Genomic DNA, 23430 nt, shown 5'->3' with positions numbered 1-23430 from the left:
CCCCTGCTGTCACCAGGCGAGCCTTTGAAGGTTGAGGTGTTGCAGTCTGGGTGGCTGTGTCTAATCACAGAACAGCCCTACACTTTGTGAATGGTTCTGTAACAATCCTACACTTCCAGAATAACATCACCTATCCGGTCTTTGTGCCTCTGAGCACACTCTGAGTGACACAGGACTGATTTCATCTTCCACATTAATGCCTCTGCTCATCAAGGTCACATTGGCAGGGAATGACTGCTAGAGGCTGGGGGACACTGTCACAAGACCCAAATCTTATAGAGAAACTATAGGATGTGCTCAATCATCATGCAGGGGGTTCTAACCCTGCACCCCAGAAACTCAATGACCTGATGGCAGCCCTTTGAGAAAAGTGGAAGAAAAAGTCTCAACTGACAATCAGTTGACTTGGGAACAGTATGAGACGTTGTCAATCTGTAGTTGATGCTCAAGGACTCATGACAAATTACAGTTTTTGCCATGGCTGTTAGCTTTTTGTTTCAATTGATTGTCTTGAGATGAAGAAAAGACCACTCCATACTTAAATTTCTTACACCACTTTTACCATGGTGTATTGCTGCAGCATGAACTTTTTACATTTTCCATTCTAAAAGGGTTGGCTTGGAGAGCAGTGCTCCTGTCTCTTTCAAGTTTTGTCTCTTCAGCAAAGACAGGGATGAAGCTTTACCTGATAAACAGTTTGGAAGAATGACTAAACCAAGCTGACAAAGATCTATACAGCAGAAAACAATGCTTTAGATCATTTATATTTTTCTGTGTGTTACAAAGATCATACTTTTTATGACACTTTCAGCTCTGTTTGCAAGAGCATGCATCAAATTTAAGTGATCCAAATTAGCAACATACCAAAAATTTCTTGGAAGTTCCAGAAGCCATGTTGCTGGCAAACTGTAACAAACGCCACTCCGTGTCTTTCAGCACTGGCGTAAAATAAATTCAAGATACTGGCTGCCACATCAATTAGCAGTCAGATTTTCCTTCCTTCAGTCAATGTCATATAGGTCGGGCTGAACTGTAAATCCCCTGGCTTTAAGACACAGACACTCTGACACACATAAAAGCTTTTCTCTTCAGTTTCATCTGTATGCAAGATAAACATCTTTAATGCCAGAGAAATATTTCTGCTCCAGTTCCATCTCAATGTTTCAGAAAGAACTGTGTTCTTTGGGTGCTAGGGTTAAAGATCCACTGGTCCTGCCCCAGAGTCCAGACACACCGCGTTGCATCAGGGCACAAAAATGTTATGCTCAGCGACCATAGGGCTGTAATTACATAGGAGCAATGCTGAGCTCTGCAGGATAAACGTCAAGATTGGAGCGATGGAGCAAGGGAAGAGAAGAAGGAAATGGGTGAATACAGAGTTACATCAAACTGAGAGAAAGGAAGGGTCATCTACAAGAAATGGGATGTGATATCCTGCAATTTAAAGGGCGTAAAAAAACATCCATTTCAGAAAGATGCAGAGTATCATCACCATTGAATAAAGGGAAAGGTCTTTTTCACTTACAGGTTGCATCAGTTGCTGAAACTAGTTCATTTTCTTTGATATTCTTGCTGTAGCTTGACTAAATAACTAATTCTTTCTGAGCAAGACACAATGGCAGTTTGAGACCACAACATGCCATGACTGACACCTTGTGGATTTTCAGCGTAACTGCAGATTAAACAGCTGCTGTACAGATCCATCTGAGGCTTACTTTAATTTCTTGTACCTCAAACCCTTTGGGATGTAGAAAGGGCAAAAAAACACTTCACAATGTCAAATCTCAATTTTTATTATTTGTACATTCACCACTGATAGGCGTACTCAAAGAAGAAATTAAAAAAACAAAACAAACCTTGGTACTAAAATGATAAAATAATGATTAAAAAACAATATTAAAACCATTGTTGAGAAAACTCTTAATGCGTCCTCCTCTCTTGGGCCTGTATTGACCCTACAGGGTGAGAGAGCTGGAGGAAGAGGAGCAAGGAAGAAGAGAGTCAATGATAAGGACACAGTTATATTTTTTTTGTCAGGTGGGACAAAGATTCTCCACGCTCCGAGAATCGTTTCAACCTTTAACTGAAACAAGGGAGAGAGGAACACTGCATTGCCTTGGTAGTTATTCCACACCTGTCCAAAAATAACCCCGAGCTGCCTTGTTTAAAGACTTGATTTAGAGTTTCTTATATGTCTGTACAAAAGGCTAACAAACCTTTCCAATAATTTTCGATGCAAGTCTGCACAAAGAGCAGAGTTTTATCTTTAGGCAGGACTGGCAAGAAGAGTCTTGGACTACAAGCAGCAGCAGAAGGATTCCTCATCCAAACTGCAGAGCTGTCAAAACATTGAGGTGACAACAATTGATGCAAATAATAATTGGCACCTACACTTTGGAGCAAGTGGGGAACATCAAGGGGGGTTTAAAAAATTACCCAGTGTGCCATACTGCTATGCCGTCACGACAATTACCAAAGAAAACAAAGAAGCAAATGTATAAAGAATGATCAAACCTCGACAGAAGCAAACGTACAGCACTCTGGGAAACAACACTGCAAAGAATCATGGTCCCCTTTAAGCATGACTGTGTAGGTGTAGATGTGCTTTAAAAAAGGTGACGCTTTGAGAGGCGGTGACGACATCAGTTGGTCCTCTGTTGGGTCTTAGTTGAAACAAAGTACATGTAGTGAAAGGCAAATGGAAGAGGTCTCTAGGACAGTTCCAACTGTTGACCAGTTGTTAGCGCCGCCTTTCTCGAGGATCGCTGCGACTGCGTGAGCGCCGGCCCCCACCAGTCCCACTGCCGCTCGGTCTACGGTAGCCATCCCTGCGTTTGTCGTTTTCCCTCTCCCTCTCCCTCTCCCTATCTCTCTCTCTGTCTCTGTCTCTACCCCGCTCTCGTTCCCGCTCCCGCTCCCGTTCCCGTTCACGGTCTCTGTCTCTGTCCCTCTCTCTGTCTTTGTCTTTCTCACCCTCACTGCGCTCTCCAGCTGTGCCGGCTGCAACCTTCATCTTCTCTTTACGTTCCTCCTCTTCCCTTTTTTTCCCCTCCTCTTCTTCTTGCTCCTTCCACCGTTTCTGCCGCTCCTTCATCCGTTCTGCTCTGGCAGCTTCCCTCTGAAGAAACTAGATTGGAGAGGATGCACACAGCAAGATTTTTAGAATTTTGGATCAAAGGTTTTGATCATGAACTAGGCTGAATATTTTTTTAAAGCAGCAAACAAGAGGGTCCAAACTGGGTTGTCTCACCTGTTCCTCTGTAAGTGGAAGCCAGTATATGCATGGAGCTGCTTTAGTTTTGCGGAAGAGATCATCAAGCAGCTTTGCAGGGGGGTCCTCAGCTGCCTTATCTATAGGGATTAAAAATCAAGGCTGCAGTTAATATTAACAGTTTCTTTCATCAAGGATTCTGCTAATGACTTGACCTTTATCACAGAATACTTTATTACAAAAGGGCCCTATGCAATTAAAAAAGTCAGGGATAGCGCTCATCTATGCAACAGTCATATACTTGAAAATATTGAACTTGTCAAAAAAAAGTACAAGATTCTTGCAATTTACAAGATTACACTTAACGAAAAACAGCTTTTAATGGCAAAGAGAAATATTTGATCAAAAAAATGATTACCTCTGTTACATTACTTTACAAAATGCATCTAATAAAGCACATTACCTTTTTTCTCAGTTTTTTTCTCTTTACTCTTTCCCCTTTCCTTGCGCCGTCTCTCCCTGGAGCGCGATCTCTTGGCACCTTCCTTTTCTTCTCCGGGTTTTCCAAACTCCCTGACCTTGTCACGGTCCCACTCCCGCTCTGCCCGGGCCTTTTCCCGACGCTCCATCTCACGCTCCCGCTCAGCCCACTGATCTCGTTCTGGGATCAGAGAGGGCAGACCTGAGGTTCGGCCACGGCCCTGCTCATCTGCTCCTGGTCTGTCAGCTGCACCCAAGGTTTTGTGAAAGTCCAGCTACATAAAAGAGACAGTTTCAGGCTACAGATGGCGAAGCAATGTGGGTGGAAGAGGAAAAACAGAAGGGCAACTATCAGGTGTTACCTCATCCTGCTGGCAGAAGTCTACACTCAGGACTTTAGGGTTGCTCTGAGGCCATTTAACTCCATGAAGAGCTTCCCGTGTAGCGATCGCCTCTTCTGAGCTGCAGTACTAAAAACAGAGAGGAAACAAAAGCTCAATGAGATGCAGAAGAACCAAAATCTGTTTCAAAGCTTAAAAAACGAACAGAGTGGAATCATTTAAAAATAACTCACAGTGACGTAGCAGTGAGACTTGATTTTGTCGATCCAGAAGCCTTCCTCCACCAGGGTGCCAGTTCTGCTGAGCAATTCTTTGAGCTGCCCAAGAGTGAACGGCCTCACCTACACAAAATATTTAAAGCACTCATCAGAAGATTGCTTTTCACGGATAGAAACGGTGTGAGCAAAAAAACATGACATTGTACTAAGCCATTCCGCTTTTTACATCTAGGGTGACCTATATGCTCCTTATTAAACACAAATAGAAAGAAAAAGTTATAGTAAGGAGGATTAGGAGACGTAAATGTAAGAGGTGGAAAGGCTTTTGACTGGAGCGCTGTGTGTGGGCAGAAATGTTGAGTCTGGAGCAGACAGTGGATCAGAGTTCCCTCACCAGGTTGCAGATATGGACAATGCTGGAGACCTTCCCCCGAGGTGGCGAGGGCTGTCGAGCCGTGCGGACAGGGTCATCGATGGTGATGGAAACACCTGTTTTCTGCTGGCTGATGGAGCGACGAATGAGGGTGTCGCCTGGTGTCACTAAGATTATGAAGGATTACAGTCAGCACAGTGTCTCTGTTATACACCAACACTTTAGCTAATAGTCCTACAAACTTAAACACCTTAACCATTATTCTATGTTCGATTTTTGGCAGACATCTTAAAAATAAAGTCACATGTGCTACCTTGAACCATACAGGTGGATTCACTGTAAAACACATGGAACAGAATGCAAACTGTGTACAAGTTTACACTTTTTACAAATTTTTCCAAAGAAATTCTAACATTAAAGCTAATCCAAATCTGCTTGTAAGAGTAATTTCATGCTAGACTACAGAAAAGTGGTGATGGATCAATTACCAGTGTTGATTTCTACATCTTGGCAGCTATGTGATGGAGATTGGGTTTCCATGGCTCCAGGAAATGAGGAGTCCACCTTCTCTTCATGCTCCCTTGTCTTCCCACTGTCTCCCTGTAGGTCATCTTCCTCAAGCTCCTCAAATCTGCTCTTCTTTGCCTCTTTCTGACCATTTTCTTGGCTATCTGAGTGCACCACCTGGAATAGAGAGAAAGCATTAACTCAGCCAATTTTGGATTCATCTGACTCACACCTAACATTTTACTGTGATAAAAGCTGTCATTCATGCAAACATATGAGGGCAGTGGACAAACCTGTGTGACGGTGCGTCTGATCTGAAGGTCCTGGTCTGAGCGATCCCTCTCCTCATCCTCAGTCCCAGAGAGAACAGCCTCTTCTGGGTGTAGGTCAACGACTGCATCCTGGCCAAGAGGTGGTCGAATGTCAGGGATCAGAGACTGACGGCAGAGAAGACAAATATAGAAAAAGATGAGTGGGATTGCTGGGTGTAACACAGGAGAAAGAGCCAGTGAAGTTGCCATATAGGTCATCTGTGGGTGCATCGAGCAACCAACACGGAGCCTCAGAATCAAAATATACTGCAAATACCTTGAGTGAATCTGTGGTGATGCTGATTGAAGGTTTCTTGGCGGTGACCGCTGTGCTGGAGCCCCACCTCCTTTTGCGTCCAGCAGCAGCTCCGGACTCCTGCTCGCCTTCAGCCCCTCCAGAGCCTGGGGATGATTTACTACCTGAAAAGATCAGAAAGAAAGACGTAAACAAAAAAAACTTGAAACACATGGCATACACAGCATACAAGAAAATTAGATTCCAAATCCTCTCACTTGGTGGACATATTCTTGAAAATTACATTATTGGGAACCTGCATTAACAGCAAACAGCAGGTGGGTCACTGTCTTTTTAGTTTGTTTTGTATCAATGTATGCAGGATCATAAAAAATTAAATCAATTTAAAAATAAGGACAATCAACTGTTCCACTTTTATGAAATGATGAAAAAAGAAAGATAGATAGATTAGAGGGTATAACTTACTACTTAGCGAGATCTTGCGAGCCGAGAAGGCCTTTGGCGTCTGAAACACAAGATAGAAACAACCCAACATAGATGGGAGCAGTGAGCAACACACACTGTAGGTGTTAACAAAAGGTCAAGGACAGGTTGAAGGTAAAGTGAACAGTAACAGGAAGATGGCAAACAGGGACTGAGAGAGTAAATCACAGAAACTGCTGGAAATGCTTTAAAAAAAATTAACAATACTGAATGGCACCAAACTGAGTTGTGTAAATACCATTTAGACTAATTTTCAGATAATTCCAATAACAATTCTAATCCTTGATAATTGTGAAACTAGTGGATTTTATCATCCAAAGAAATATGCTGCAGTTTATTTCTTATGCTGTTAGTTTTGTTTTTTTAAAGCTATTTGCTTTAGGAGAGAAACATTAGCCCTGTTTCCCCCAAGCAGTCCGGTTTAGATCAGTACGGGTTGGCTCAGTTAAGCTTGGTCCTGTTTGCGTTTCCACAGCCAACCATGCTCCCTTGTGGTAGGCAGCGTGTAAGCTGGATGCCAACAGCTGCATCAGTAACGTAATAGTGTGATGCCATAGCAGCATGACTGTGTGTACCCCGCTAAAAAATCCAACGAAGAAGAAAAACGCGACACAGTAAACAAAGAGCAGTGTTGAAAGACGCCCAGCAATTCCTCCTCTTTCTGATTAGCATGAAGCCCTTTGATACAAAGTGTAATCAAGCTTTGTTTCAGAGAAGGCTGTGTGCCACCAGGAGAAATGCAGCCGCTGTCGCACGGTAAGTGACGATTCTTTCGACCAATCAATGTTCTGCAGTGTTGTAGCTCCACCTTCCGAGATCAGATCGGTTTAGTCTGGCACCCCTACAGAAGGGTGCCAAAAAGTGGGACAGCTCGTCTCGGTTATTTTGGGGTCTGGCCCGAGATTCGTCAGTGGAAACGCCGTAAAATGCAAGCCATGCCAAGACTAATCAAACTCAACCGCTTGGTGGAAATGGGGCTATGAACTCTCGATAGCTTTAAAGGTGAGTCCAAACTAAGACTAGAAATAATAAATCAGCTGTTTGAGGAAGTTGATTAAACAGTTAGGATCTATTTTCTTTAAAAAACTTCTCCACACAAAGATTTCAGAAAGTGTAACTGGACTGCAAGAAATATGACAGAGTAAACATCTACTTATTCCCTGGTACCACTGACACCTCATCCTTACTGGTTTGGAAATGGCCCAATCACGACTGCATGTATGTATCTAGGCAACAAGGGTCCAATCAAAGGTGGCTGAGATGTTTGGATGGAAATCTGAAAGCTGGCTGCCTGGCGGGCACGATGGTTGTAATAGTTCATTGGGGCAAGGGCTGAAAAATTCTTTAAGCCAAAGCAGTCTTTCTCAGGTGTTTCAGCATTAGTCCTTTAAAAATGTGACAGCCTCTTCACAAAGAAATGAGTCCGAAAGGCTGGATGTTGAATGTTATCCGCAGTCACCATGCAGATACATCCTGGTTTTAGACTCCAGCTGTTTTCAGGGTGAGTCATGTTGTAGAAAAACTGTGATGGTTTCAGGAGGTGAAAGGGGCCAAAAATATAAGTCCTCCTTCAGATGAAGTAAAATCTTTAAAATCTGTTAAATCCAGATATAAAAGTGGTTTCTCATTCAGGAGTCCAATCACAGAAGATTAACAAAATCTTCACTGTCCAAAATGTCCTTTCTCAACATGCCTCAGTTCAACCCAGCCATTCATGAAGTGGCGTATCCAGAAGACCCCACAGAGTGATGAAAAAAATCCCACAGTCAAGCAAACCAGGAGAAAAAGCAGTCATTGAGAGTTTCATGGCAGCCTTGACTTGATGTGGATACATATCCATGCTTGTTGAGTCCATGCTCACTTCATCCTAATGTTGATTTAAAGGGCATTGAACTTGATCAGTGAATAACAGGCTAAGAGAGGTCAAGCTCATTGACAAGCCAAACCACTCTTTAAATCATAAAGTCAATAGCTATTGCAAGCCATGTCCATGAAAACGAGGTGGTCATTGTTGCCAGGGGTGTCCCTCTGCAGTGCAGCCTTGGGGACTTATCTGTGGTCAACTCTGGATGCTTGGGTACAGTGGAACAGGAGCAGCAGGAGTAGAAGTGGTAGAAGTAGTACTGGTAGTAGAAGTAGTAGTGGCAGAGGTAGTATGCAGGTGCCAAAAGGGGCAACAGAAGAGGCATGAGCACCTTTATAACAAAGCAATCATGTTGGGGTTTAAACATCAGCCACAGTGAAAAAACACCCTTGCTGTTTCTTGCTATGACAGATTTTACAAAAAGCCAATCAAAAATGTTCCCTACAAACATCCTACTACTAGTGAAAAGGAGTTATTACATCTTCAAATGGATGGATTTCTTATCAGAAAGAAAATATTTCTAACATAAAGACATTTTCTAATAATCTATAATAATGTATTTAATTATCATAGCTATTTAGAAATACAAAGATTTTTATTATAAATGCTCAAACGAGTCGTATGATTAGTTAAGTCCCCAGCTACCAACAGCTTTGAAGACCATGGCGGTTCATGGGGCATCAAACTTCTTACCTCCTCGCTGGTCTCTGGGAGCTTCTCTGGCTCTGCCATGGCAGTCTCCTTCTCCTGCCTGTGTAGTTAGGAAAACACGTCAAAAATAGACATATTCCAGACTGTCTTTATGTCAATCAGATAAAAAAAAAAAATCAAAGGTATACAACTGCAATGGAGGAAACATTAATTTTAAAATAATTATGATAATAGAATAAGTTAATCTCCCTCTGAGTAATCAAGAGGAAATGCTAAAAGCTTTTTCAGCATATAAGGGGACAAATGCTACAAAAAACCTTAACAAAAAAAGCACTAAAAGTTTCTTTGAATTATAATCAGTTTTAGACCCACAGTATGAAACGTTTTTAAAATCTGTAAGTATGATATTTAATAATGCACTGAGACATACAACAAGCAATCAAGTGATAGGATAAAAACAGCTTGAACGCGTAACAAAATGTTAACGACAATCACACTGTCACACTGTCACAAATACGTTGCTCTTAATTTGAAAAGCGAGGAGAGGAGTCGAGCAATGCAGAGCCACCGCAGTCCTCCTTCAGACAAACTGTGCCCGTCAAACCCGTTGGATGTATGACCAGATTAGCCCTCCGCTCACCTCCCGCTGCCCAATACCTGACAACTGAGCGCGAGCCTCACGTTCTTGTGCCATTCGCGCACACGTGAACACGTCTTCTCGCTCTGACTTGCATTAACTTTAAGTTAAAACGCTGCATGTAGGCTGCTACTGCTGCTAAAATGACTGCGACGCAACGAGGCAGCTCTTCCCCCTCCTCCTACCTTCCTCTCACCAGAGACTACTCCTCACTGAACGCTTTCATGTCCGCGCCGGCTGTCACACAAACCTCCGCCTGCTGTTCAGCTGAGTCGCTGTATAAGAACCGCAGGCTGGCATCAGCCGCTAAAGCCACCGACGGCACTCAGCCATATTGTACCGAATGAGAAAATAATGATGTCTGTGGAAAGGACCCACATCTGCTCAGCCACACCGGCTTCAAGGCAGCCTCATCAATCGCCTGATGGGAAATCCAACACCTTTAGTCTTTGCTTTCATCATTTTGTCACCCATAGCCACATTGTGCCGGATACCAAGTATGGAAACAAGCGGTCTCTGGAGGAGATGGAGTCTATCGATTCGGTATCATGAATCTTAAATGCTTGGAAAGCAACAGACAGTAATCTTAATAGAATAAAACACTGATTTTACAATAGTTCAGTGTTATACTTTGTGGTTAAATAAAATGAAATTGGTCATTGCTTTGGTGAATTTGTTGATCAATTTGTTTTGAAATTACCAAGACAGAAAATTTTGATTTAAAAAAAAAAAAGGAAAAAGAAAGAACAAAATAAGGTGACCAGTACCAGAGAACTGCAGTACCCACAACTTGAACACCAATAAAGACAATGTACTGCTGCAGCTATTCAGCTCATGTAATGCTTTCAAATAATTTCTTGCCATTTGCAACAGCATAATTTGTGTATGATAAAAGGTTGTAACAGTCACACTGACTCTGTTGCAGAGCAAATGAATAAATCACATAGTGGCAGAGCAAAAGGAAACACATATGAATGTTTTATTTTATTGGTAAAGACTTCTATAACAGTTCAGTCTTATAGGTCATTACGTTTTAAATGACATAAAAACATGAAAAGGAATTAAGAACAGAATCATGCAAAATCAGGTACAAGAATAAAGACTAAATATTTTGAGGTAATTTGTTGAGTAAGTACAGACACTAATATCTAGGAAGCCTGAATGATGGGCTATGTAGACTGAGTGTGGTGCCCTTCCTCTTTTTTCAGTCAATACAAGTACCTTAGATGTGCTTTACCTTTAGTTCAGCACTGTACCAACTGTGCAAAATAGGAACAGTAAACAACATATACGGAAACCTCTACACCCCTAACAGTGACAATTACCCTCCAATTGTTATGATTTTACAAATAAAAACTCCTATGAATGCAAACTTTTATATCCAGGTGATTTTAAATTTGTTTAAACACACTTAAAATTAAAATTTGTTTATATCAAGTCTATTTTGCTATAAATGCAACTAAATGTGCCACACTGCATTGTCCGCTCAGGTGGAGCCAATTTAGATGAGCATCAAAATGCTTCAAAACAAAAGACTTTAAAAAAAAAAAAAAAAAAAAGAACAAATAAGGGCATCCTGTAAGAAGGTTGAAAAAGCCCCTCTTACTGCTGCAGACTTGATATATTTTGAATAACAGCATAGGATAAATAGAGCTCAACCGTCATCAGGCACTAGGGATGGGTACCTTTCACATTTGAAACCATACGATGCCAATGCTCGGTACCTGGCAATTGGTATTCATACTCAACGGTACCAATTTTTGGTGATTTGGCGTGTTTACGTGATAAAAAAATATTGAATTGTTTAATAATAAAATCTCAAAGATTTTCAAATTCACATATTCATTCTCCAACATAACCTTGCAGTGCCGTGATCATGTCCAGCATAGAAAATTGGCTACTCTTCCACTTCCTTACAGTCGCAAGGATGCCTTTAGGTACCTAAACATGGTACCTTTTGATTTTACATGAATGATACTCGGTACTACAGACAGAATTTGGTAGGTACCTATAAAAGTACCTTATTTGGTACCCATTCCTATCAGACACCCTGTTTATTTACTGCAGACTTAAAGCTGAAATATTACACTTAAAAAAAAACTTAAAAGTCAATTGATTTAGAAAATTGATGTCCCAAAATCATGTATGTGGCATTCTTCAAAAAACAAAACAAACAAACAAAAAAACAGTATGATCATTAAATCAGGCCTGCTGAAAATCCCACTATTTGACTGCACTTCTCTGCGAGCCGTTCATCCTCTAGAAACTGAACATGCAAATGAGCTTGGGTTTACCCTGCCCCTCCAGGAAGTAACCTGCAGCCCAAGCTTTCTGTTACCATTGTAACTTTAATACAAACAAACAAACTGCCAGATGTGATAGCATCACTCTGTTTTGGAGCTGTGTATTACTATACTGCGTATTTGTACTGTACGGTATTGTACTTTCAAAACAGCTCGCTTAAGGAAAGATTTTCAAGAAAACAGGGGCTAGCAAAGAAGGGGGTGGGTGGATTTTTTTTTACATAAGGCAGTGTTGTAGATGCGCCAGTGACACATATTCCTGTCAGTAAACCATATAAAAGTTGATTTTGTGAAATATATCCCCCTTAAGTTCTGTAAGGACACAGGTCCATTTACTGCCCATGCTATACTGAAACAAACACACAGACATTGTGTAGCCAATAAATTGTGTGACCAAGGTATAAAAACAAACCTGTGTTTGTCTTGTTCCTCCTCTCCCTTGCTGTCCTTTCTCTTCCTCTGCATCTCCTTTCTGGTTGGCTCAACAATAAATGGTTCCTGGGAATTTGAAAGGCAGATATTTCAATGAAAAAATATGAATGCAATATTGATCTCAAATTGTATCCTAATACTAGCAGTGGGAAAACAAAAACAATACATGACGCAACCTAGTGATCTTACATTATTCATTTAAATTAATGACATATATTCTCAGAATTTAGACAGTCATGAAAAACAGGAATGTAATTTGTGTCAACGATGTTCAAGTAAAACCTGTGGAAAAACCCACCTTGGTCTGTTTTTCTCCATCAGAAGCTGCAACGCTCTTCTGAACAAATTTCTGTGGGGATGATTTTGAAGCTTCCTTCAAACTCTTATCCTGAGAATCCAGTGTCACCCTTTGCTGTGGGGAGGACCCTCTTTCAGGTTTCCCTTCCTAAAATAGACAAACAATCGAAAAGTGTTTCATGCTCAGAAATGAATCAGTGTCAAACTTAGATTTGTCCTGTAAGCGTTTGTTTACCTGTTCATGCAACACTCCACTAATGCATGATTCTGTCAAAATGATTTATTAATGATTTATTCTGTATCACTCTCCCATTTAGCTTTCTTTTGCTCTTATATCCTTTTTCTGTCTCACAGTTAGGCTCTTGTGCCCACTCCACAGTATTACAAAATTCATCACAGAGATCATTTTCAATTGAGAAAATCACTGATCTCTCGCCTCACTACTAAACTTCATCAGCCCACGTTGTGTTGTCATGGACCGAAAAGTGCCGTAAATCAATCCTGTCCTGCTCAACCCGATCGAGAAGCTAAGAAGGAGCAATTCAAAATAAGCTGTAATATTGGCGATGATAACCTCATTTAAAGTGTAAATTGCAATCAGGCATATATCTAGAAGGGACAATTTTTTCAAGATCACTTAGAAACTCCTCACAGCCTCTTTAATGTTTTTGGAAAGTGTCTTGAGATAAGTTAGGTATGATTCTGAGTGATATAAATAAAGATTGATTGATTGAAGTTGAGTTTTACCGGTAAAGCTAGGGGAGATAAAAGAGTTTAGTATGACAGAAATTTATCTGAAGTTAGCACCCTTAGATATGTTTCAAGCATGTCACAATTTTTTCTTCCCAATAGATTGCTTCAGCGGTTTGGCTAGGCTAACTTGAGTTGCAGATAATAAGCACTGTACATCACAGACATGAAGTTTACTTGTAGACCACTTACCCTTCTCTTTCTTGAGGCAGAGGTTTTCTCTTCAGAAGATGTAGATGAACTAGACGATCTAGACGATGAGGACCCAGAGTCCGAATCTGAAGAAGAGGACTCATCAGATGATGAACGTCGCCCAGCTTTAACTTCTTCCTTCTTTGCATCTTTTTCTCTCCGCTGTGAATCGTCCGCTGATCTTCCTGAACCCCTTTCATCCACCTCTGCTTTTTTGGTGGATTCTGAGACAGTGTGTTCAATCTTCTCGGAATCTGCTTTCTTACTGTCAGATATGAGGTTTGTTGGCCCTTCTTTTGTGGGACTCGGGATAAGTTTTGTACAAACAGCGGTCACAGTGGTCTCTTTCTCAGGCAGTGACCCCGTAGAGCCCTCTGATTTTGTCTGCATCTGTGGATCTTTATGTTCAGTTGAAGGTTTGTGTCCTTCCTGCTGTTGTTCTGCGACATTAGCAGGGACAGGTGAAGCCCAGGGCTGGGGGGTATCAGAGAAGTTACGGGGCCGTTTAATGAATATAGAGGCGGAAGAAGTTTGGGGCTGAATTGGAGAGTCCCTAAAGAAGCGGAACTTCTTGAATGAGGACTGAGGTGACAGGGGAGTTGCTGACACTTGTGCACCGGTTTCTGCTGCTTCAGTCCTGGACACAGGAGCATGGACATCTTCCTGCTCTCCTGGTTCTGTTGATGGCTTTCTACCAGCTCCTGTGGAGAGGGGGGGAGCAGTGGATGTGAGACCAATCTCACGGCCACGTTTGAATGGAGGGAGGTGACTCTCCCTCTCCTTTTCAGCAACCCTAGATAGTTCTTTCTCCTGCTCCTCCTTTTCATTCTGCATGGTTTTCTCACTCTCTAGCCTTTCACGCTCAAGAGCTTTCTCCTTCTCTTGCTCCCTCTCCTTCTCCAGGGCCCTCTGTCTTTCAAGTTTCTCCTGTTCTAAGGTTTTTTCCATCTCCAGCTTTTCTTTCCTCTCCTTCTCAGCTCTCTCCTTCTCCACCCTCTCCTTTTCTAGAGCCATCTCTCTCTCCAACTTCTCTCGTTCCAAGGCCTTTTCTCTTTCTATCCTCTCTTTCTCAACTCTCTCCTTTTCCTTCCTCTCAAACTCCAGCTTCTCTTGTTCTAAGGCTCTCTCCCTCTCCAACCTTTCTTGTTCAAGAGCCTTCTCTCTTTCTAATCTCTCTCTTTCCAAGGCCATTGCCTTCTCAATCCTTTCTCTCTCCAAGGCCTTTTCTCTCTCAATTCTTTCTTTCTCCAAGGCCTTTTCTCTCTCAATTCTTTCTTTCTCCAAGGCCTTTTCTCTCTCAATTCTCTCTAGCTCTAATGCTTCTTCTTTTTTGATTCTCTCTTCCTCTAGGGCTCTCTCCCTTTCAAGCCGTTCTTGCTCTAGAGCTTTCTCTCTTTCTAGTCTCTCTTGCTCTAATGCCTTTTCTCGCTCTATTCTTTCTTGCTCTATGGCTTTCTCCCTATCTAACCTTTCTCTCTCCCTTCTTTCCTGCTCCAAAACCTTTTCTCTCTCAATCCTTTCCTTCTCCTTCCTCTCAGTCTCTAGAGCTCTTTCCTTTTCTAACCGCTCTTGTTCAAGAGCCCTTTCTCTCTCCCTTCTTTCCTGCTCCAAAGCCCTGGCTCTTTCCAGCTCCATTGCTCTCTCCCGTTCCTCTTTTTCTCTTAGAAGACGCTCTTGCTCGAGGGCCCTCTGTCTCTCCAGCTCTCTCTGCCTCTCCAGTTCCTTTTGCCTCTCCAGCTCCTTCTGCCTCTCTAGCTCCTTCTGCCTCTCCAGCTCCTTCTGCCTTTCAAGCTCCTTCTGCCTCTCCAGCTCCAAGGCCCGTTCTCTTGCTAAGGCTTGTTCTCGCTCTTCCCTCTCTTTTGCCAAAGCTAGTTCCCTTTCCTGTCTCTCTCTTTCCAAAGCTAGCTCCCTTTCCCGTCTCTCTCGTTCCTCTCTTTCTAAGGCTTGTTGTCGTTCAATTCTCTCTTTTTCTAAAGCTTTCTCTCTTTCTTCCCTCTCTTGTGCAAGAGCTCTCTGTCGCTCTTCCTCAATTGCTCGTTCTTGCTCAAGTTGTCTCTGCCTCTCTAGCTCAAGGGCTTTTTCCCTCTCTATCTCAGAGTTACGCTCTCTGTCCCTCTCTTCAGTTACAGTGGCTTTTAGCACACTCACAGGTACTTGAACCTGGGCTGAATGTGCTCCTAAGACACCCTGGTTAGTGCCAGGAATCATGGGAAATGGTGGCATGTGGCCTGCAGTGTTGGTTGTGTGAGTGATGGCAGATACCAGACCCTCTGGAGGCCCTCTGCCAGGAAACGGTGCGGTCAAAGGCAAACTGCCATCTTGCCTATTGCCTTCCCCAACTCCACCATGCCAACCTGCTCCTGAAAAGGCACCTTCAGACGCCATCTTTCTAGCCAGGAGAGTCAATGGACCAGGCTTGCGCTCAGCATGCCCACCCCTCTGGGGCTCTGGGCTGCTACTGCGGCTGCCACTGCTGGAGGAACCAGAGCTGGAGGAACTTGGTGAACGCTGAGCTGGGACTAGATCTGGGCTTGGGGGACTCTGCTTGGGGGTATCGGGCAAAGGAAATGAGAGCTCTGGAGGTGGGGAGGGAGGAGGTGTTGGCTGTCGAAGCTGAGGTGATAAAAGGGAAGGCATGTGTTGCTGTGGGGGTTGACATGAAGCTCCAGACCTCTCTCTGGTGGTGGGCACTCTGGCTGGCTCTCTGAGGTTTCTCCTCCGAGCACCGCTGTCCCAGTCATCATCGTCGCCATCCTCCTCGCCATCGTCACTGTCCTCATCATCGCTGTCAGCAGCATCTTCATTGGCTGCAGAGCCCCTCTCTGGTCCCCCAGGGATGCGCATGGTCACAGAGGCAGAAGCAAGAGGACCAGACATGTCTGCCTCCTGGTTTCTGTTAACTTCTCCATCATTTCCTGCACCAAACATTCCCCCACCACCAGAGGGGCCGGGGGGCCTGTGTTGATCTGACATTGCTGGTGCAACATCCTGATGAGGAAAGAAATGGTAGTGAGCGTTACTTTGAATTTGTGTGCAAAATATTTTTGTCTATTTAGCTGGTGTGACCAGTAACTCTTACCAGAGAGTTCCTATCAAATGTGCATTATCTTTTAGATCACGGAAAAACATAACTGAAATGTAAAGGATTATAAAAGATTATAAGACTGACTAATGTCTTACCTGGGCTTGAGGAGGACACATAGAACTGTTGTTAACCTCTGTGTGGTCATCTTGGTCTGTTAAGGAATGACAAATAAAGACATCAAGTAAATGCATCACAAAGACATACTGAATGATGTCTGAAGATGTGAATACAACTATCCTAGTAGTAGGAACAACTATGAAACCTCTTACCATTAGTTTCATATGCTTCACGAGCCTCTCTCTCCAGACGCTGCCTTAGGAGCTCCTGTTGTTTAGCCAGATACTGCTTGATGAAGCTGTTCTGGCTCATTTCCTCACCAATCTACAGACAGAAAACCCATTAAAGACAGTCTGCAAGCTTTCAAAGCCATTTGAGCATTATTAAAGTTTTTCAAAAGAACTGTCCTTGTGCTATTTTTAGCATTTATCATCTTTACATTTCAGCTTCTTTTAGAGAGTTACCTGTGAGTTTGGTTGAAGTCCAATGTGAGCCGTGGAGGTCCTTTGCAGGTTCTCCAGCATGAGAGCCTGTAAGTGAAAACAGACTGAGTATTTTCACGTATGGAATTTTTTTTCTTTTGATGAGCTTACAGGCAATAACAAATGGAAAGAACAACAGAGGTCCCCTTTTGGAAGCAATCAATATGTAAACTAATCAAGAAAATTTTAAAGGAAGGGGCCATATGTTAAAATCGGATGGGATGAGGGATTACATTTTGATATTTTAACTAATTTTGATATCAGTCTTTTATACCATCATCATCTGCCACCATAATCCTTAAGCCAACTAAGCATCCAGTTTGCCACATGTCAAAGACATTGTGAGAGCTATCCAGAGTCATTAGCAGGTAGAAAGACTCTGTTTCCCATGAGCACACTCTCATAAAGGTATGACTCTTGCCAAGGCCTGCCTTTGTTTTGGAAGCGAACGAATGGAAAGCAGATCTTTTTAACACTACTTTTCTTTGTTCAAGACAACTTTTTACAGGACAGACTGCAAGTGACGAGGTAATGTATTTATTTGCCGTAACATCGAGCTACTGTTTGAAGCATGAAAACAATCAAACTTTGTAAAATCAATTTTTAGAGTAGTTTAGTGTGCAGAAGGTGAGCAGACTATCAGTTTTGTGTTACTCACAGCCCAGTGCTCTGAGATGTGTCCATAAAGCAAATCCTGCTTATGTCCTACCAGAGCTCTTCTATCAACTCAGCAGAGCTAACGTAACTTCATTCTTTATTTTATTGATCGACTGTTTGAATCGACCACTGCAGTATAACTGCTGCATATGGGTTGAAATACACATAATCACCAACAGCTTAACCCATATTTTAGTTTTAACAGTTTACAATAACTATAGAAGTTAGGGCTGGGCGATATGGCAGACTTTTTCACAAAAAAATCAATTTACGATTTTTTTGATATTTTTTTTTCAAAACCATTTGAAGAAAACAATAAGTATAGATTATAAAGAGAACTCAAAACCCGTTTTGTTTTGATTTTATGAAAAACTTACAAAAGTAGAGTCTATTTCACTACTGGAATTGAAGTTTCAGCTGTTCTTTTGTTTCAGCAAATTCACTTTGTAGTTTTAAAGGAGGCAGACTTTGCATTAACATTGATTCCCTGCATAAGTCAGTGTCCTGGTTGGGGCTACCCGGTCTGAAATGTCTGGACCCGCCCCTGCTTGTCAGAGCGTACCTTGTTGCAGTTACATTATGTTACTCTGCTCATCAGCGGATGGACTCAGTTGGTGGAACAGAGGGGGTTACAGAGAATGACTGGACTCAGCTTTCCCCCAGGTTAAAGGGATAGTTCGGATCTTTTGACATTAACCTGTATGGCATCCTCATCTGCAGTTATGTACATCAGTGCTGTCTTACCCCTGTCAGCGTCCTGTGACCCGAGATCTGGTGCGATTTTGGTCCAGACGAAAGTAGTCCAGCAACATGGCTGGGGCCACGAAAATTAAGTGTTTTTCCTCTCAAAACAAATTGTGTTCAAAAGAGTGACAAATTTGCATCACAAAACTGCAAACCAGAAAAAAGTCAGACTCCGTTATCGCTTGGCACTACTTTCTGGTGCGTACTGAAATTACATTTAGCACAGAGCCAAGGGGATATCTTTATAAACCTGAATATACTGATGCTGAAATTTGTCAGATGGAGTTAGAACAGGTGGAGAGAGAGACAAGGCACAGTCATGTCGCTCCTGGAGCCACAGCTGGAGCCGTGAAAGAGAGGGTTACAGTCAAATGGTGGTGCCCTTTAAGAAGTATGAAGTCATGTCGACACAGGTGGAGCATCAGCATCAGTATATTCAGGTTCATAAAGATATCCCCTTGGCTCTGTGCTAAATGTAATGTCATCTTCATCAGTCTCGTAGTCAGACATATTATCGCTAACTTTTTTAAGTTGTAATGACAGTGACAACGCGTGCCGGTCAGCTGGATGCACCGCGCGGCGCAGTGATGCGCAGTGATACGCAGCAGAAAGTAGTGCCAAGCGATAACGGAGTCTGACTTTTTTCCGGTTTGCAGTTTTGTGATGCAAATTTATCACTCTTTTGAATACAATTTGTTTTGAGAGGAAAAACACTTTATTTTCGTGACCCCAGCCATGTTGCCGGACTACTTTTGTCTGGACCAAAACCGCACCAGATCTCGGGTCACAGGACGCTGACAGGGGTAAGACAGCGCTGATGCACGTTACTACAGATGAGGATGCCATACAGGTTCATGTCAAAAAAATCCGAACTATCCCTTTAAAGTCAGACAACTTCTCAAGCATGTATGTCCAAGCAGCGGGCCACTCCTGTCTTGTCTCCCTCCTCGCAGTCTATTTTTACAAATCATGATCCATTCATATCACCAATAAGAGGGGATTTTCTCCAGTACAATGGGGATGTTCTGAAAAATCTGCTGTATGTTTCTTTACTATCTAAATCTAAAAATGATCTGAGTATTATCTTTAAAGAGAAGCAGGTTTTACGTGAGTCAATCTCATCATTAATAATATGCAGACAAAGATCTTAAGTGAACTCCTGAAAAGTGACAGATAGGAAACAGAGTATTGAAGGAAAGAAGTTGGAACATTTACTGATAATAGGTCTAGTTTATATGAAACGCTTTGGGCTGTTGATACAGACCATAAGGAACGTGTGTCCGTCACGGCGCTGGGTGTCAAAGATGCACAATAACCCTTGTTTTGTCAATGAACTGTTTAGCCACGCTGCACACACACAGAGCCAACATTTTCTGGGGTATAAAAAGTGCACAATAGCGGGGGAAAAAAATATGTTTTGTTTTTTTATCATCCACAAAGAAAACTTCCAATTAAATGATTTATTGCCCAGTTATAGGTAGTAAAGTTCAACACAAAAGACGATGTAGCAACATGATTCTTCAGGCTTTCACAAACTGCCAGTGGTCACATTCTCATGTAAAATAAGGGACAGATAGGAAAAATGAATACTTATTATTGAAATGCAAAGGTAAACACTACTTGATGCTATGTACAGTACAGTGAACTAATGGTAGTATCAGAACCACACTGTTTTCATTGGGAAAAAAAACTCTTAAGTTAACGGCAAAGTATATAAACTTGAACAACCATGGCAGAGAAAACAAAAAGGCTCTCATGGCCCACAAGCCTAGTTATACACCTTTGAGCTAAATTATTCTGCGATTAAGCACACCAAAGCAAAATAAGTTCATTCAAATGCGATTTATCACACTTTAAAGAAAGACCAGGCAGGATAGTTGGTGTCTGTTATCAAGCTCAAATACAGCACAGTTTCAAGATGAAACTATTTTTATCAACCCATCTTAACAAATCATCAAAATTATTTTAAGTCCATTTATTTTCTTCTTTTCAATAAACCAAACATACAACAAAAAAATGTCTATGTTTAAACATGCCGTTAGTTGTGCTGATATTTAATGCTGCAGTTTTGATCAGAAACAGCATTAAACTACATTTTTCTATTCGCCATGAGAGGCTTTTAATAAAACACAAGCCAGTAACTGTTTTAGATTTGATATGCTCAATTTAGGAAAAAGGACAGTTACAGAGGAAATCATAGCAGAACGCAGTTAGTGAAATGTAGGATAGAAAAATGCACACAAGAGGAATCGCTTTGGATACTTAACAACTACCACAACGGCCAGGCTGGCAGCTGATAACATTTGTTTATTTTCCTCACCAGCCTCCTGGGAGCAGGTATTGACTGATTATTTCAAAAGACTGTTAATTAGCCTGATAAACCATCTATAAATTGGTCCATCTCTACACTGATTGTGACTAAAGTGACAGGATGAATCTAACTACATGAGCCAAGGATGTTGTTGTTGGTGGTTTTGTATTGGCATAAGACCATTTAAACTAAATGAGTGCATTGTCTTAGTGACTATAAGGCTCAAACAAGGTAGAGTAACATCACCTATTCTCTTCAATCTGCTAGTTTAAGATCTTTCAACAGAAGAAAAAGCGTAAAACAGAGATAAAGTTGGGGTATTCTAGTTAACCACCAGATTTATAGTGATAGGTTGCATGACAAGACATAAAGAAAGTGAAATAAGAGAATAGTTAAGATACACCCACAAAAGTTATACTCCTGGAGTAGAGAATGTAGTTGTGTTTTCTTGCGTGCTGTTTAACACAAGTTTAACTCTTCAATGATGTAAAGTTTTAGAATTTGAGATTTGACCAAACAAGTTTTTTGCAGATGAGGTTCTGACGTTAGTAAACCAAGCAGGGTATCTGTATTATATGTGCTCTGTAGAGAATGTAGTATGTAGAATGTAGTCACAGACTACTGCGAATGAGTTGCAAACTTCGAGCAAGCTTCAGAGCTAAATCCAGTGTAAACAAGGCAATTATTGTACACAAAAAATGAAATTTAAATAACCGTGATTTATATTTACTCTTTCCAAGCTGCCTTCATGAAGTAGAGGAAGTTGTAGGCAATGCTTTGACAGATTTGGAAAAGTGCCTTTTCCTAAAATGCATCTTAAGCATGGAACACTCTTCACACAGAGCTGAAATTGGAGTCACTGATCTCGCTAATTTAAGAGTGTCATCAAAACTATTGTGACAGAGGCATGTGGCTGCTCTTCTTAAGAGGTTATCGTGTATTTACGTTCAATTTTAAATACATGTTGCTCATATCGAGTCGTTTGTTGTGCAATACGGCTACTACCTTGGGCAGGTGTCTAAGATTTTTTAACCCCCTTTGTAGTTTTCAAGTAAGATATGTATGAATAGACTGTAACAGAACTGTCATGCAAACCGTATTTCCATGCATTTTTTTCAATTCACATATAGGATTATGTAATGAATCAATATTTAGTCTAATCGATATGTAGAGATTAATCATGATGGCCCAGGATCAGCTCACACAGAGTGCACGTTATTTCTTAGACTTTTGGCTCCATTGAATTCAATGTTTGCCTCAATTGCTGTTGACCTACGAACTACTAATACCTCACCGTTGTGTAAATGCCCTCGTCTTATATTTTATCAGCAGTTATACACTGACGTGAACCAATGCTGTGTGCCCTGAATTACGTACTGTTGGTATCAGTATAAATAATCAATGTGACGCCAAGTTCCATGCTAAACTCATGTACACACACACTCATACTGTGAGCGGTAACTAACACAGGAGCAAGCCAGGCCACCGCTCGAGTCACCGCGTTAGCCCGCGGAGCTAACGAGCTAACAGGACAACATCACCCCGGCACTCACTCTCAAAACAGCCACTAAGTTTAAGGAACTCCGTCCATAGCACCAATTTCTGCTTTGCTGCAAGCTGAAAACACTGGTTGGACACAGTATACAGCAAAGAGACGCATTTTTGGTAAATGGGTGGTCGTTAACCTCGATAACTCTACTACGCTGCACGGCAGTAACGATACTCAGTTGTCGGCCCTCGAGAGAGCATCAGCCCGTCTAACCGTTAACGTTAGCTCACAGAAACGGAGCGCCAATACTCCGCAGTGGAACTCACCCCCTTGAGTCTTTTAATAAGGGCATTCTTCTGTCCACTTTTTGATAGTCCTCTCTCCTCGAGAGCAGCCTTTAAATCCGCAACTCGAAGGGACTGGAGCGGTCTCCCGTCCAGGGTAACGTCTTCGAGATCCGCCATTTTCCGTTCCTCTAGTCCGATCCCAGCGAGAGCGACGAGCAACGCCTTCCTCCACCTAGCGTCATCACCGACGACTTCCCCCATAAGCAAATATCACAAAAATTAAAAATTCCTCACTTTGAAGGACCCAAATTAAACATTACTTAAACACCCCTCTAGACTTAGGTACAGCAAACCGTTTTATGTTTTTTATTACTCTAAATCGGCTTTGCGCAAATTGTGCGCAAACGTGACTTCCTTCACAACTTGTATTCACAACGCAATTTGAAGTAGTAATGTTCCTGTTTTTGGTTTGATATGACTCACCGCAGGTCCACTGTTTACATGCTTCAACCTTAAATGTTTTAAGTTACCGTAAATAGACGGGGCTTGAAGCCATGTTTGCAATGTGTAATACAATATGCTATTGATACCACTCATGGGTGAGTGGAATAGGTCCTTAATGGCATATTCCAGTTTTTAAATTTGCCAGTTTAGTGGTATTCCCTCTCTAAGACTGGTATATTCAGTTTTCTAACACCAGGTGCTGCTCTCAAAGAGACATGCCTCTATCAGACTGACTGTTGCATTTTGTCTTTATTGACAACATAATTTTAGCTGTATAAAAACGAATGTAAATGAATGCTTTTTCACCATGATCTGTGTTGTAACAAGAATGGCTTCTTCAAGACTTGTAAGTAGTGGCGGGCGATATATATCGAATACACTTCTTTCACTGAATGTTGCATTTGAGATGTATGAAATTAGTATACCACAACCATCGAGTAGGCCTACAAACGTAAATATTTTTCAGATAAATGTTTTAAGCATACAATGGGCAGTGTGGCTCTACCTT

At 41.8% G+C, this 23430-nt stretch overlaps 1 protein-coding gene across 1 annotated transcript; it reads right to left on the bottom strand.

Annotated features, from left to right (window-relative positions):
* Positions 1-1777: 1777 nt before the first annotated feature.
* Positions 1778-22694, bottom strand: acin1a (apoptotic chromatin condensation inducer 1a). The gene is made up of 18 exons (XM_074687773.1): positions 22458-22694; positions 16913-16978; positions 16661-16772; positions 16487-16542; positions 13307-16294; positions 12366-12512; positions 12048-12133; positions 8738-8795; positions 6163-6202; positions 5719-5861; positions 5424-5567; positions 5112-5307; positions 4645-4790; positions 4266-4373; positions 4054-4161; positions 3675-3966; positions 3251-3351; positions 1778-3127 (listed from the first exon to the last, which is right to left on the bottom strand). Exons 1-18 carry the CDS (start codon positions 22677-22679, stop codon positions 2741-2743), a joined length of 5400 nt encoding a protein of 1799 aa, XP_074543874.1. The 5' UTR covers positions 22680-22694; the 3' UTR covers positions 1778-2740.
* Between the last annotated feature and the right edge of the window lie 736 nt (positions 22695-23430).

This window comes from Halichoeres trimaculatus, unplaced genomic scaffold (genome assembly GCF_033239565.1).
Source record: "Halichoeres trimaculatus isolate MK-OKI-2021-1 unplaced genomic scaffold, fHalTri1.1 fHalTri1_scaffold_15, whole genome shotgun sequence".
Classification (NCBI taxonomy): domain Eukaryota; kingdom Metazoa; phylum Chordata; class Actinopteri; order Labriformes; family Labridae; genus Halichoeres; species Halichoeres trimaculatus.
Note: the sequence above shows the minus strand (reverse complement) of the source record. Positions and strands in the feature narration are given on the sequence as shown.

What these genes read in the sequence shown, in the direction of transcription:
- acin1a (XM_074687773.1), bottom strand. Translation starts at nt 22,679, where the DNA reads ATGGGGGAAGTCGTCGGTGATGACGCTAGGTGGAGGAAGGCGTTGCTC. An exon ending in ATGGAGAAAAACAGACCAAG is followed by an intron (nt 12,134 to 12,365) that starts GTGGGTTTTTCC and finishes TCAAATTCCCAG; the next exon opens with GAACCATTTATTGTTGAGCC. An exon ending in ACTTCTGCCAGCAGGATGAG is followed by an intron (nt 3,967 to 4,053) that starts GTAACACCTGAT and finishes TCTTTTATGTAG; the next exon opens with CTGGACTTTCACAAAACCTT.